This window comes from Danio aesculapii, chromosome 6 (assembly GCF_903798145.1).
Source record: "Danio aesculapii chromosome 6, fDanAes4.1, whole genome shotgun sequence".
NCBI classification, from domain to species: Eukaryota; Metazoa; Chordata; class Actinopteri; order Cypriniformes; family Danionidae; genus Danio; species Danio aesculapii.
The window spans coordinates 42,807,921-42,823,329 of NC_079440.1; the positions used below are offsets into that span (position 1 = coordinate 42,807,921).

General features: G+C 37.2%; 1 protein-coding gene across 1 annotated transcript; it reads right to left on the reverse strand.

Moving 5' to 3' along the window:
- Window positions 1–761: 761 nt before the first annotated feature.
- On the reverse strand, window positions 762–14,257 carry tatdn2 (TatD DNase domain containing 2). The gene is given in 7 exon segments (XM_056460252.1): window positions 762–987; window positions 2,542–2,725; window positions 3,579–3,706; window positions 5,665–6,548; window positions 6,551–6,560; window positions 8,848–9,156; window positions 13,934–14,257. Coding segments are annotated over 7 exon segments (1,980 nt in total). The 3' UTR covers window positions 762–846.
- Between the last annotated feature and the right edge of the window lie 1,152 nt (window positions 14,258–15,409).

Sequence of the window (15,409 nt, forward strand, 5' to 3'; positions counted from 1 at the left end):
AAAAAAAAATTAATACATTTTATTTAGCAAAAAAAAAAAGAAAGAATTACAAATGCATTCTGGAAAAAATTATTTCCTCAAGAAATCATTGCTTGTTTTAAGTCACTTACTATTGTGAAACCGGTGTGTGTGTGTGTGTGTGTGTGTGTGTGTGTTTCAGAGTTCTGACAAGAGTTCTACAATGTTCAACTCCTTATAAACAATTAACAATATTCACAATTTAAAAATGATGTAATTTAACACATTTTAACAAAATAAAGAATTATAAAAATTCTCTTTACTCGGCAGCATTTGGTTTAATGTCACATGTTTAAAGAAAAAAAATGACTTCATGTTGCGTATACAAGACCATTTATTAAACAAAAGTTACATTAATATAAAAGCAACACCTTGGTAAAAGCTAATTGTCACGGTTTTTCACATTGTGCTTTACATTTTAGTTTTACACAACCTTTCATGTGATGATGCAGAGAAAAACAACTTTGTTTCCAATATAAAGGAAGACACAAGCAGCCATTTTATGTCACTTCTGTCACACAAGCATACACAGCTTGTAAGCATGCATGCAGACATTTAACAAAAGAAATCTGAGAACTATTTTAAAACAAAACTGTTTGAAGAGATCTTGAAAATAAATTGTTCTCAACAGATGTGAAATTACCTACAAAAAAAATTAGAAACATAAGCGGAAATGCGGATAGAATTTAAATAGTACATTGAATTATAAATGTAAATATTTTTGTTAAGCAAACACAAGGAAAGGGTCAAAGAGGATACATACAAGAATTAGCTGACTGCATTAGCAGACTGATATTGCTACTTACTATAGTAACTTGGGGTTTTCATTCACAGTCCATATATATGTGTAGTGTTTTGTCGGATAGTTTGCAGTACAGTGGGCAGGAGCTCTCCCTTCAGCAGACTGATCTCATGCAGTGTGTGGATTCCCATACCAGGATGAGCAAACCTGCATATAGACTTGGGCACCTACAGAGAGAGAGAGAGAGAGAGAGAGAGAATTAGGTGTGGTAATTCATATACATGCATGAGGAACGAGTTGGCAAATTTATGACCATGAAATAAGAACCAAAACCAACAAAACCCTCCGTCATGCAGCATTTTGATAGTAGATTTTTTTTTAGCAATTTTGATACTGTTTTGCCATTTTTTAAAGCTAGTAACAAGATCAAATTAAAGAGTGTATAACGTGATATTTCTATGCTTATCACACGTTAAACTAGGGATGCACCGATCCGATACTTGGATCAGATTTCAATTTGATACCACATATTTTTGCTGCATTGGGTATTGGCCAGCGTGTGGGTTATATTCTGTGTAATTTATGTCAACAAAAATCATGAAGGTAGCCTATAATAAGGCACTAGAAAGTTTTCATGTATGCCTACTATATCCCAAATGTTCTGAAGCAATTCTATAGCCATTTCACATATCAATGTGAAAATAAAGATTTAATTAATGCTCCACTGTAACTGCTGTATCACAAACCTGTCATACATTTGCTACATTTTTAAACTAAAACTGGCCTCAGACAGTTTCGTTTAGTCTGCGTCAAACCTGCAGGAAAATATCAGTCTTTGCTAAAAGGATGGTTATTTTACCAGCGATGATGGTCAATAGTGGAAGCCTATTACAAAGAAGAATCCTAATATTAAAAATGGAAACATTAGCCGGACCACAGCAGATCATATCATTGTCATTACGAATGCTTAAATAATGTAGCCCAAGCATCATGTTTTTAGTTAGATTGCGTCGTCTGTCATATACAGTAGGCTTATAGATCTGTTGTTTTTGCAAAAGATGATATATTATTTGAGTTTAATTGCCAGAACTATAAAGACAGTATTATGTTTCAAAAAAACACCACCGTATCCTGATTGGATCTATATCAGTCAATACTTAGAATTTTGATATCGGGATCAGATCCAAAAAAAATCTGTGCATCCCAATGCTAAACTACCTGTAATGATTCTAAATTTGAACAAAACTAAAAAATTGTGCTAAACAGAAACATCAGACAGGCTTAATAAAAATGGTAATTGGCAATCATCCAGTAGATAGTGTTTAAAGCAGCTGCGCTGGTATTTCATACATGGCAATAACCTATATAAAGGAAATTATTGCCATCTTAACTTTTCTAAAGAAAACGACTTCCCGTTATACATACTGTACTTTAATTAAATAGTAATCTTTTATAGTATTATGTGAAATTGTGAAAATAAGCAATGAACGAAGGTCAATATCTGTTAATACATAATTAGTTAATACATAATCTCTTGTTTTCAGAGGCCAGAACTGTATGTCTGTTGCTATATTGGTGCTCCATCTCTAGATCCTGATAATGCACTATTTACAGATTTTGTACTACTATAAAATTATTGTAATGAAGTTTGTATACAAATTTAGAGCTAAATTAAAACAAAAATGGTTGCAAATCACATGCTTTAGATGAGACAAATCATGGCCAATATACAAGATATTGCAGCCAATAAAACCCTAGGAACAAGTAAAACGCAATGATACCTGTCTGGGTGGGAAATATGGAGCATCTGTCTCCAGAAGGATTCTATTGAGGGGGATTTTCCTCACAGCATCTCGAGCCTCTGTCGCGCGATGGTACGTCACCAGTCCAGTGAAACCCACACACAGGTTAGTGAACTCTTTTAGGAACGGCTCAATCACTGAGTAGCTGTTGGTGAAGCAGTGTCTAACACACATTTGGGCACAGGTTAGTAAATCGCAAACTCTGATGTTAAGTGTATGTCATTGGTTTTTAAAGTAACAACTGCACATGTATGCTGCACAGGTCCAATGTAATGATAATTTCTCCCAACTTTTTACTTTCATTATAGACATGAGCATGTAGATGTGAATATGGCTTAGATGGACATTTTGACACAAAAGAATGACTGATCAAGTGTAGCAAGTGAACTGAATTCAGATATTAAATGCTGGGTGAATGGTTTTATTCTGTGCGCTCACTTCAAGCATGTGCCTCAGAAAGATAGTGTTTTTTAATACTGTTTATAAGTGATTTGTCTCTTCATGTGTTTGTTGTATCATGAAATGCTACTGCCCTAATTTAATTGTCCCTGGTGGGATTAATAAAATTGTTAAACTTAAGCTATCTGTCAGTAGTGCATTTAGTTTCGCAGTTTGTTGTGGTTTTAATTGTTTATCAACCACATCCTTCTGTTGTATAGAAGTAGTCCTGCTGAGATATATAACATGCAGATAAACTACAGAGAAAAATGTTTATAATCACAAAGCCTGACATCCTGAATATTTTACTGAAAAAAGTAAGAAGAAATGTTTTATGAACTATAGTTGCTCACGCTAGAAATGGAGTTATTAGAATTATATCAGTATATAATAAAAAATATATATAAGAATATACATAATAAATAAATATAAAATTAATTATTAAAATTAATTTTCATATTCAATATAACACATTATTTAGATTTTACAGTGAAATATGAACCACTAGTTTGTTACATGTGACTGATAAACATCTATAAAACTAGCAGTTAGCCTGTGTGTGTTTAATAAGAACTGACCTGTGTATTTTGTAATCTCGGGGAACACACTTCTTCATAATTGTCAGCACATCGTCATCAGCATCACGGCAATGTATGACTAGAGGTTTCCTGAGAGCGACCCCCAACTGCAACTGCCGTTGAAACACCTTTAAATGCAAAAAGACAGAAATTATGCTTATCTCATTTGTAAACTTCTGGTGTTTTTATAGTTGTAGTTTGGTTATCTTGGTTTGTTTAGTCCTGTTTGCTTGTTTGACTTTGCCACTGCCGTTTTAAAGAAACAAAACAACTGAAAAACTGTTTTTGTGAAAATGAAGAGCTGCAGTAAGGAGACACGATTCTGATGGAAATCTTACATCTACAAAACAGATCAAGACACACTTTACATGGGTCTCTGTCTGTTTATTTGGTCCACATCAATGTTCATAAGTAGGGTTTGCACTATTTCAAATGAACCACACTAACAGCGCAATCACACCAGAGTTCATTTTAATCAAACCAAACCTGTACCATGAAGCCAGATTAGCTGGATAACCAGTTATGTTTCAGTTTAGTTTGCACCAATTCTGGGGTTTAGGCCATATCTACAGGCATTTTTATAAAAAAAATCTGTCAACATGAAAATTCAAAAACGCACTGATACTGTTCTTTATCTGCACAACTTTGGTTTGCACTCATTTGCTAAATGCCCTTAATGTCATTGTATGTTTACAAATTTTTATTCCTTATGTATATTTATAGACTACATTTTATGTATATTTTTAGACTACATTTTATGTACAATTGTATATATTGTAAATTTATATTTTCTTTTCCTTAAAACTCTACTTTTTATATTAATATTATATGTTAGGCACCTAGGGTCTGAGAGTAACGCAATTTTGATTCTCTACATGTCCTGTACATGTGGCTGAATTGACAATAAAGCTGACTTTGATGCATGTTAAGGGCACACTGAATCAACAGGTGAAGATAATGACACTTATGCTGCACTGTAAAAAAAATCTGTATTACGGATTTTAAAATAATGGTTGTTAAATTACAGAAATTTACCGTAAACCACCGAACATTAAATTACAGAAATATCCTTAAATTATCCTCCCAGCTCTCGACAAAAATGTAAAATTCCGAATTTTTTTACAGTGTGGGTTCACACCAAATGGGGAAATTATGTATTTGCACAAGTAAATTGCATACAAATCAATGCAAATGTAAGAACAGAGGCGGATTACCGTCCTGCGGGTGAATGACAAAAATGTGACAGTTGTATTGTCCACACAAACAAACTGTACATGGAGTTTTGGAAAATCTTCACCTGGCCTGAGTTTTCAGAAAGGTTTGGTTTCAGCTTTGCTGCTCCATAATTTCATGGCAACAAAGCGTGATTAAAGTCAAGCTACCTTCATGTTACATAAAACTTAAGACTGGCGTAAACTAAACTGAAACTTAACTGGAAAGGCAGCTAAGGGGCCCATCACACCGAACACGCTTTTGTGTTTTTAAATGTAAGACGCACAACACTGCCTGTTTTGTTGACAAGAAAAAAAAAAAGAAGCATGATGCACTTTTTATGTCGCTTGGCAACAACTGAATCAGCTGGGTACTGTGCGAGAGTGTTGCTGTTGATAAAGGTGTAATTTTAATATTTAATAATATTGTAATAATCAAGATTTGGAGTCATTTAGCACCGGCTAACTCAAAACTGCAACCACAAGCCTCTCCTCCATCTTCAAAAGTCTCCATAGTCGTCTTGACAACACAAACACTGCTGTCGCCTAAACGCAAAACCTGCTTTAATTTGATTGGAGAATGAAACATACGGCTGACGTAACATGCTTTTTCCCCTCAGAGTTTACTTTTTTCAATGCGCAAATGGCAAAAATGTTAAGCACAGCAGGCGGTTAAAACACAAGGCACGCAGGGTGCATAAGCAGCATGCAAAACGCTCATGGCAGTTAGTAAATCATACAAAGAAGGCGCATCTCAACGCAAAAAGCGCATTCGGTGTGATCGGCCCCTAATCCAGCTTCACAATACAGGCTTCTGGCAAGTGTGACCAAACCTTAAAAACCTTTTAGAACAACAATAATTGAGTCTGCATTACCTCTTTCTGTTTCCTTGAGTCTGTGGAGTTCTTATAGGAGTAATCCAAACCGATCTCTCCAAACGCAATAGCTTTAGGGTGGCGCATAGCAGCCATGATGCTTTGCTCATAATTTTTGTCATACTCCTTAGCAAAATGCGGGTGGCAACCAAAAGCCCCCCACACTTTCTCCTCTCCCAGCAGTCCTTCCCAGATGGCTTCTCTCTCTGTGATTCTTGGGTTGCAGAAGTCTGCGATGCAGCCATTAAACTCCCCTGGGAAACTACTTGCATACATGCTCCGAAACCTTTGGAAACTTCCTTTGAAACCCAACTTCCCGTAGAGCATGTCAAGGTGACAGTGCGTGTCAATAAATCCAGCAGAATCCGCTTTGGAGTAGCTCAAATCTGGCAGCCAAAGAGGCTCTGAGCCAGCCGAAATCCTGCGGGTTACACTGTCTGCAATGAGAAGCATCTGCGGAGATGTGTATACATTTGATTCAGAAGTTCTGCGGTTCAAATAAGGTAAATAACCCCAGCTAGCTGGTGAGGAGGGTGCAGAAATGCTGGCTTGAAGCTCAGGGATCAGATCTACTGATGAACGGTGTAATTTGAGGGACCGCCTAAATGACCTAGAACGTAAATAGTTTTTGGTGGATGAAAGGTCCGAGGATGTTTCCTGAGGTGGTTGCTCAGAGCCTTGAGCTTCTGTAGGGAATGTTTCAGGCATTAAAGTTGTGTAAGGATTGTATTGCAATAGTGGAGGAGTGTCGGTGTAGTCCACAACTCCACAGTCTGTTTTAAGGTTTTTTTGCTGCCTCTTTGGCTTGAAAGAATCATCCTGTGAGAACACTTCAACCTGTCCTGAATCCTCAACATCGGACCAATCAGGCGACTCAGGACGTTCAGGATCACATTCTATGCATAGAGACAAAGTCAATATTCATTTTCTTTAAATATAATTACAAAAGAGCAGAATATACATCCTTTATATAGGATTATGTTGTATATATTTTGACAAATTCACATGCTGACCAAAGCTGCAATAATAAAAAATACTGTGAAATCATTAATGCTGTAAATATCATTACAGGGGCAACATGGCGGCTCAGTGGTTAGCACTGTCGCCAAACAGCACGAAGGTTGCTGGTTCGAGTGCTGGCTGGGTCAGTTGGCATTTCTGTGTGGAGTTTGCATGTTCTGTGGCGGCAGGCCTTTTTTTACACAGATCTACCAACTACCTGCGGCGTTATTTCAATGTCGTGAGCGCAGTATTAGAAGTCGAGATCGCATTTATGTAATAGCCTATGAGCATGCGGATCTCTTTGCTTGCGTGCCGATTTTTTCTGCTCGTGCACAAAACTTCTTGCACGCCCAAATATAAGCCGCTTTAAGAGCGTGCAGATCTTCTTGTGCGCACTCAAATAAACGCTGCTGAGGTGCAATTTAGTGCGTTTATGTAATGAGTATGTCTCCAGCATTTATTAGATTTGCTAGAAATATTTATGAATGCCTCCGGTATTAATGTTTTCTTTTACTTTAAACAGTGATAGAGCTATACTTCCGGGGTTTCTGCTTAGCAGCAAATAAAACAAATCCTTCTTTATACTCAAAACCAAAAAACTTCCTATAAAAAATAAATATAATATTGTAGTAGTTAAACAAATAAAAAGAAAAGAACAATTTAGTTTTTATATGGGACTCAGTTTTAATCTATTTTTAATAGAATTTTGACTGTCACTTTTTTACCACCATTTTAGTGGATCTGAAAGCAGGAATTATCTGACTGAAATGGGCTTATGAAGGAATAATGTAACGGAGCTCCTTTACATTTAACATTTTCTTAAAACCCGAAATTTCCACTACCGAATAAGGTCTCTCATATCCACAGCTATAAATGTACCGATTGCCTCTGTGATTTGTTTTGCCCTGTTCGAAACTGTAGGAATTGCCTGTCTAATTGCTGTTCCAGTTACTGATTCCGTGATGTCAGTGTAAATGAGTTGATATGCTCAAATATTACCGCTACATAGCTTACTGTCATAGCAGACGTCCGCGTTTTTTTCCACCACTCTCTTGGTGGCGGTGATGGTGCGTGATGTATCTGAAGAGCGGTGGTGGCGTGTGCACGCAACGTATGTGAAGAGCGGTGGAGGCGTGTGCGTGCGATGTACCTAAGCGGCGGGGGTGAATTGTGCCCAACGTACCTGAAGAGCTGGAGGGATGCGGTGGAGAGGGGTGTGCGACGTATTTAAGGACCGGGGGAGACGCGCGATTTCAAGATTATCATTTGTTTGCGGGCATTTGCGGGAGACTCCCAAAACTTCCGGGAGACTTGGGATGTCTGGGATTACATTAAAGTTACTAGCCATTTTGCGAGCTAGAGTAGCGCGTGCCTGACTGGAGTAGTGTTTGGAGGTGGGCGGGTGTGGTGATATGTGAACAGGTTATTGATACTGGCTGTTTTTTGTCGGGGTCCAGGGTTGCTGGGGCAATGGGGGCGGAGCCAGCACGAGCAGGCTTACACAGAAGGCAGCAATATAGCTAGTGAGTGCATGCTTTAATAAAGTGATATTCTGAATTCAAAAGCGGTGATCTACTGTTTAACTTGACAGCGGGGATGGCAGCATGTTGTCTGCCACGTCATTTGGGAAGCCATGGTGAGGGTTGCTGCACTGAAAACATTATATTTTGTACTTATTCTCTTTTTAGATATTAGCCTGAATCGAATCGTTCGGTTTGTAATGCGTACCGAACTGAAAGTCTCATACCGAACGGTTCAATACGAATATCGTTACACCCTTAATATATATATATATATATATATATATATATATATATATATATATATATATATATATATATATATATATATATATATACACACATACACACACATACATACATACACATACATATATATATATATATATATATATATATATATATATATATATATATATATATATATATATATATATATATACACACACACACATTTTTTTAAACAACTCTATTCTACAGAAATGACAGGCATTTTTTTCAGGATCCTTTGATGATGACAACTACGACTACAACTACTACAACTATGTTCAAAATAACTTTTTTTACAATTCTTTAAGTCATTACTGTCACATGTTATGAACTAAGCAAAACAATTTATTCATGAAAAAACTCAAAGAACAATAAAAGAAAACTCCATTACCCTGGTGTCTTTTATTTCCGTCCCATCATCTGTGTCTATGAACTCCAGCGGGGGAGGACCATCATCTTTAGATGCAATCAGAGATGGTTCATTCTCACTGAACGAGCAGCAGTCGAGGTCAGAGTGCTTTTCCTCCTCTGCATTCACACTTTTAGGTCCAAACACCGATGACTTTTTGCCTGCACTTCTCATTGCATCATTCAATGCTTTGAGGTAAATGGCTTTTTGCCCTTGTTCTGCACTTCTGCGTTTCTTCCCAGCAGATGGAAGTGAAGGTCGAACAGAAGACTTCTGTCCTGAAGCACTGTCCTGTATGCAACACACAAATACAAAATTAATGCACTGAAACACACAAAAACAATCAAAACAAATCCTGTCAGATATCCAATTCATGGTTTCCACTACATTCATTCTTCAATGGTGGGGCGCAACACCAAAATTCATCCCGCCACGGCTACATTACAGCTTCTCATTCAAAACATTCAGTTGTTGTTTTGTTTAAAATATCGGGTTATAATCGCACCAAAACGTATTAAAGAGCCCATATTATGGGTTTTTGAAAATGCCCTTCCATGTAGTGTGTAACACAGCTCTAAGTGAAGTGAAATATCCAGCTAAGGCTTAAATCTGTAAGTGTACAGTGTTTAAAACTATTGATTCATCTATAAACGAGTCGTCATGATAACGAGTCATTAGGTGTTTCGCGATGACGCAGCCACGAAACACAAGCCTCGCCAGTAGTTACGCGTGCAAACCAGGGAGATTTGAAACCTGCGGCCCCGCCCACTAACACAGAAAAAGCACTAGACACACACACACAGACGCCGCCGGTCGAATAAAGTCACGCTGTGCTCAGATGGATAATATTGACAGTCTCTACCCAAAGATGAGTTGTGAACTGTGAAGAGTCAGTGGTTGAGGTTTATTCACTAGTGTAAGTAAGTGCGATTAAAATTGTTGCCTCGTTTAACTTGCAAATTATGTATTTATTGTGTTTTGTTACTTGTTAACCTGATACAGTACACGCGGTTACTCTTTAGTAGAGAGAGAGAGAGAGAAAAAGAACAGGTTGAGTTTGTGACGCCTAGGGGCTAGGAGACAGGAGACTCGCGTCGCTTTCCCTAGTTCTTCTGAGGAGCGTTGTGTGTGAGTGTGTGTGTGTGTGTGTGTGAGAGAGAGAGAGACTCGCGTCGCTTTCCCTAGTTTTTCTGAGGAGCGTTGTGTGTGTGTGTGTGTGTGTGTGTGTGTGTGTGTGTGTGTGTGTGTGTGTGTGTGAGAGAGAGAGAGAGAGAGAGAGAGAGAGAGAGACTCGCGTCGCTTTCCCTAGTTCTTCTGAGGAGCGTTGTGTGTGTGTGTGAGAGAGAGAGAGAGGGAGAGGGAGAGGGAGAGGCTAGGAGACTCGCGTCGATCTCCCCAGTTCTTCTGAGGAGGGTTGTGTGTGTGTGTGTGAAAAAAGCCTTACACTATGAAGCGCGTGTGCACTGTGACTACTTTTATATAATTGATTACCAGCTGGGCATTTCACTCTGTCTCGTGCTGAAGCCTGTCACTGTCGACCAATCGCAGCAGGCTGTCATCGGTCCAATCAGCGCAGATTAGCTTCGCGCTGAGGAGGGGGTTGGGAACAAATGAATCGCTGAACGATTCATATGGGAGTCGTTGGGATAATTAGGTAAAAATAAATGCAGATTATAAGACCATCAAAGTGTTTTATGACCTTGCATGCATATTAGACTGTTGTTGGAGACCCTTACAACCTAAATATGACCCTATTTCATGTATAATATGGGCTCTTTAAGAGGCAAGTGAATTATAACAGCGCAAACTTTTCTGTAACTGTAGTACTGCTGTGCGTTGTTTGTTTAACCCTTTAAGGTGACATGCTGGCTGGCTGACTGACTGACAGACAGGGCAGCGCGATGCGCAAGGCCAGCAAGCACGACGTAGCTTTTAGTTATGACGAACACAGTTTCCATAACTATAATTAATTTATAGATAAAGGTCTATGGTTCTGCATGCAATGACTTTATCTTGCTGGAGTTTATAGCCGTTTCACTTTACTTCAGGAAACATTAATGCCACTCTGTAGTGAAGGATTTGGACTTCTACCTTCCAATCCGTCTCATCATGGATCAACGTTCATCCTTTTCTCATCATTCTCTTTCTCATTATTATTTTTATTTTTTTAAAGAAGATCATTTAAAGTGATTTTACTTTTTATTCAAGATAGAGTTTGTGTAGCAATGATATAACTTCCTGAATGAATGTAGATTATACCAGTTTTGATAAAGATGGCTGAGTACACTCAGCCTTTGGTAAGAAACAGATTGTACTTTAAGTGTGTTGTTCAGAATTGTACGCACACACCCACATGGAAATTTTCCTAGTCTATTTGTGTTTTTGTGCAGTTAATGACGTTATGTGAGAGTATAATTGTTATTGATTAGTGATTGTAAGCAGAGCGGTCTAGGAACTCATTGCGAGTGTTGAAGCAGGCTTCTGCTGATGAAACTGCAAACTATCTTCAGTAAATTTTATTTATTTATTTAAATCTCTGACTACGGCTCTTCTTCATCTGACAGACTGGTCATTCTTTGGGTTAAAACTGTAAACAATCCCTACAGTTGGTCTATTGGAGACATTCATAAATATTCCTAGCAAATCTAATAAACGTTGGACACATGCTTGTTACATAATCGCACTAAATCACACTTCAGCAGCGTTTATTTGAGAACGCACAAGAAGATCTGCACTTGAGTAGCGTATATTTGAGGGCGCGCAAGAAGTTTTGTGCACGAACAGAGGAAATTGGCGCGCAAGTAAAGAGATTCGCAAGCTCGAATTACATGAATGCAGTCTCAACTTGTAATACTGCGTTCACAACATTTGTGATCAAAATAACGCCATAGGTGGTTGGTAGATCTGAGCAAATGGCCTGCTGCTACAGCTGGAAAAAATCCTAGAGCAAACACTGCAATTTGATAGACTATTACAGACACTATTAAATTACATCTTGCACCATGACAATATAGCTGTGTTTCAGTAAAATATCTTTTTTTTTATTCTGTAAACTGCTGATTCATTTTCTTTTTCATAAAATTAAAACATTTTATAAAATTCTAAAAACCTTACAATATTACCTTTTCAGCTTATTTTTTTATCTAATAAAATAAACCCGATCAAGCAAAAAAAAAAACTTCTCATAAACAATCTAAAAAAATAACACATTCCAAATGTGCATAGACATTTACATTAGATGTCGCCTATGCGGTTGTTGTCTATTGTAAGAAATGCGTCAATAGAGCTGCCATTTTGGTACAGGGTAGCGCTCCTTTGAAATGAATGTGAGACCAAGGTGCAGTGGAGGACTGGCCATGCAGAGCCAGAGATATATACACATATATCTATGATCAGGAGTTTTCTCGGTGGTCAGTATGCAAATATTTTTTCAAATTACAAAAATTATAATTATACATCACTTTTCTACATCAATGGATAAGTGACTGCATGGGCATTTACAACAAAGATATTATCCTCCCTCGTGTTAAATTTGATCTAATCTGTGTCCTGAAACACACCTTCTCTCACTTCTAATTCTATCAGAGAAAGCGATTCGTTTGTGAATGAATATCCCTTATAAACCTCTAAATGGTATATAACATTTGTAATATTTAATAATTTATGGTGGACAGTACGCACACAACTGACAATAATACAAATTCATGTCACCGCAGTGTCTCGTTGTCATATTTACATCTTTTGCTGATTTTATTAAACAAAACTAGCATAAGCCTAGAATTTAGTGCAAGTTGCTGCCACTTTGCCTTATGGTCAGAGCAGTAAGAGACTGTAAGAGACCATCAATAACGTTACTTGTTTAGCACAAAAGTTCGTTACATACAAAAACGTAAAAACCAAAATCTTATTTATGAAATGTTCGGCCTTTATGCTTTGTTTTCTTTGTTTGCTCGTTACTACACCAAGGTTATAAAAGTTTTGGATTTTTCATTAGTTTTAGTTTCTATTTCATTTTGACTTTTTGTTTTTAAATTTAGTTCATTTTAATTCAATTTAGAGGGATATTTACTAGTTTTTATTAGTTTCTATATTTTGAAATGACTAAGTTTTAGTTTAGTTTTAATTAGTTTCAGTATTAGTTTTAGTTTTTTTTTCTAAATGAGGATATTTGTTAGGTGCAAGATTCAAAATCAACAGAATAAATATTGTATAATAAAAACTCAGCCATACTTTTTTTGAAACCTGTATTCAGAGGACACATGAACACTATCATCTACCACTACCATCTACCCATCCTCAAATTCAAATACAACAGCCCACAAGACTGCAGCCTTAAGTACAATATGTGTGCAAGGCTGATTCTGTTAGATACACAGCAGTGATGGGAAGTTCAGATATTAATCGTGGATGTTAGGACTCAACATTATGTAGTCAGCAATAGAAATTTCAGTCAATTCAAACATCACTATAATCTGAAAAATGTCTTACAAGTTTTGCAACCCAACTGAAGCATGATTTACCTATTTAAACTCCATTACGATTTTCTTTTATGAAATAAACTTACGTTTCACCAGATCCTCTCATTTAAACCCTCGGTTTACACAACACAGTTTCAGTTAGTTCTAGTTTTTTGAAAAACTCGTTTTTATCTTTATTTCAGTTAACGACAGTTATTTTACATTTTAGTTTTTGTTTTTTCGTTCGTTTTCGTTAACAATAATAACCTTGTACTACATCAGTACACAGCGCTAAAGTCCAGCATCTTCACATTGGCTTTAGCCTTGACCAGGGGCGTATCAGACATTTTTAAAGTGGGGGGGGGGGGGGGAGACCGTTGTATGAGATCATACGTTCATATAATTAATAATCACCTGTTTCTAAATGGTCCCCCCCCGATTGCTACGCCCCTGGCATTGACTAATATGGTTGTCCTGGGATCACAGTCCAAATGTGGTGGCGGTATTGACGCATACTCAGGTTCCGTATGCGATATCTAGTGTATATATCTATGCCAACTGTGTAATTTATATATAGTGTAATTTAGTGGTATACATGTATATGTACTTACATCACCAGGACTTTTATTAAACAGTGATCTATGGCGTCCAGTCAATTTTAAGCGTAGTTTGGGTGTACTCTTTGAAGAACTGGGGTGCTGTGGAGTGCTGAGATGGATGTTTTCCATGTCGCCCAGTCCAGCAGACCCAGTAGATGTGTTCAAGCCAGGAGAGCCAAAGTCATTCACACAACCAGCAGCACCACCATCATGATGCCTTTCTTCATCCCAGCAAGTGGGCTGTGCCCTTCCCACACTGTTTCTCATCCGCTTTCTGGGCGAGTTCACGTCCTTATTCAGCCACAATATAGTCATCTTCTCCCTTTCGCAGTTCATCACACTAAGATCTTGAGAAAAGAAAATGTTTACATTTAAAATAAATACAGTATAAAAACAGGTGTTTATCTCTTATCTTTTCATAATATACTCATTTATTTCATGGTGTCATAAAATACACTGTTTATGGTAATACTTCTTTATAGTTTATGTGAGCGCAAACTTCAGGGGGATGCAGACAGAAACATGAATAACAGAATCCTGAAAAAAAAAAGTGTTTACATGTTTACTTTTTGCCTTTTATTTAGCGATATTTTAATTTTAGGTTGTACCTGAAATTACTAGTTTTTCAGGAGTGTTTTACATTTTATACTTTAATATTCTAATTTTTTAAATCAAACATTTGCCCTTAAGTCCCAAATAAAGTGAGAAATATAAATCACATTTGAATGAGTAAACCATTTTAAAATGTTAACGGTCAATGTATATAGCATTAATTGATTGAAATTACAGAAATAGTGCTATATCGATATATAGTTATCAGGATGGGATGACATATATGAGATGAATATCGTGATATGATATTTTTTTCATATCGCCCAGACCTAGATGCAGCTACGTTAAGGGAGTTTTAAGGGGGAAATTGACTGATTTCGAGGTTCTCTGTAAAAATAACAACAACAAAAACGTCAAAAATACCAAGTGTAAACGGAATAGTGCAACTAAATCATCTTGTAAGAAACACTGAAGCTAAAATTTAACAACATATCTTTTTTTATTTTTAAATAAACGGTCAGTTGAAGTTAGCTAAAAGGTTAAAAACGCCTTTGTTTTATAGGCCTACGTGTGTTTATTTTCATAGATTTGTAAACAAAAAACATCTGTATACGACGCAAAACGCGTTAATATGCGAATTTAAAGCCATATTAGTTATCTAACGTTACAGATGCTAATATTTAGCAGAAAGCGCACGCCTGACCTAAAACCGTAAGCCCAAGCGGATAACGGCGATCACAAGAACGGAAAATAGTCTGCGTAAGGCTTGAATAAACCCGATGCAGTGCAAATTACGGCAATTTAATGTTACTGACCTTAAGGCCTACTGATGAGGAAATTCAGGTGGATCAATTAGCACTGCAATTCACTCCTATCTACAGTCATTCCCGACCTGCACGACGGCTACTGCTTAGTATGGAGCGCGCACATAGGCCT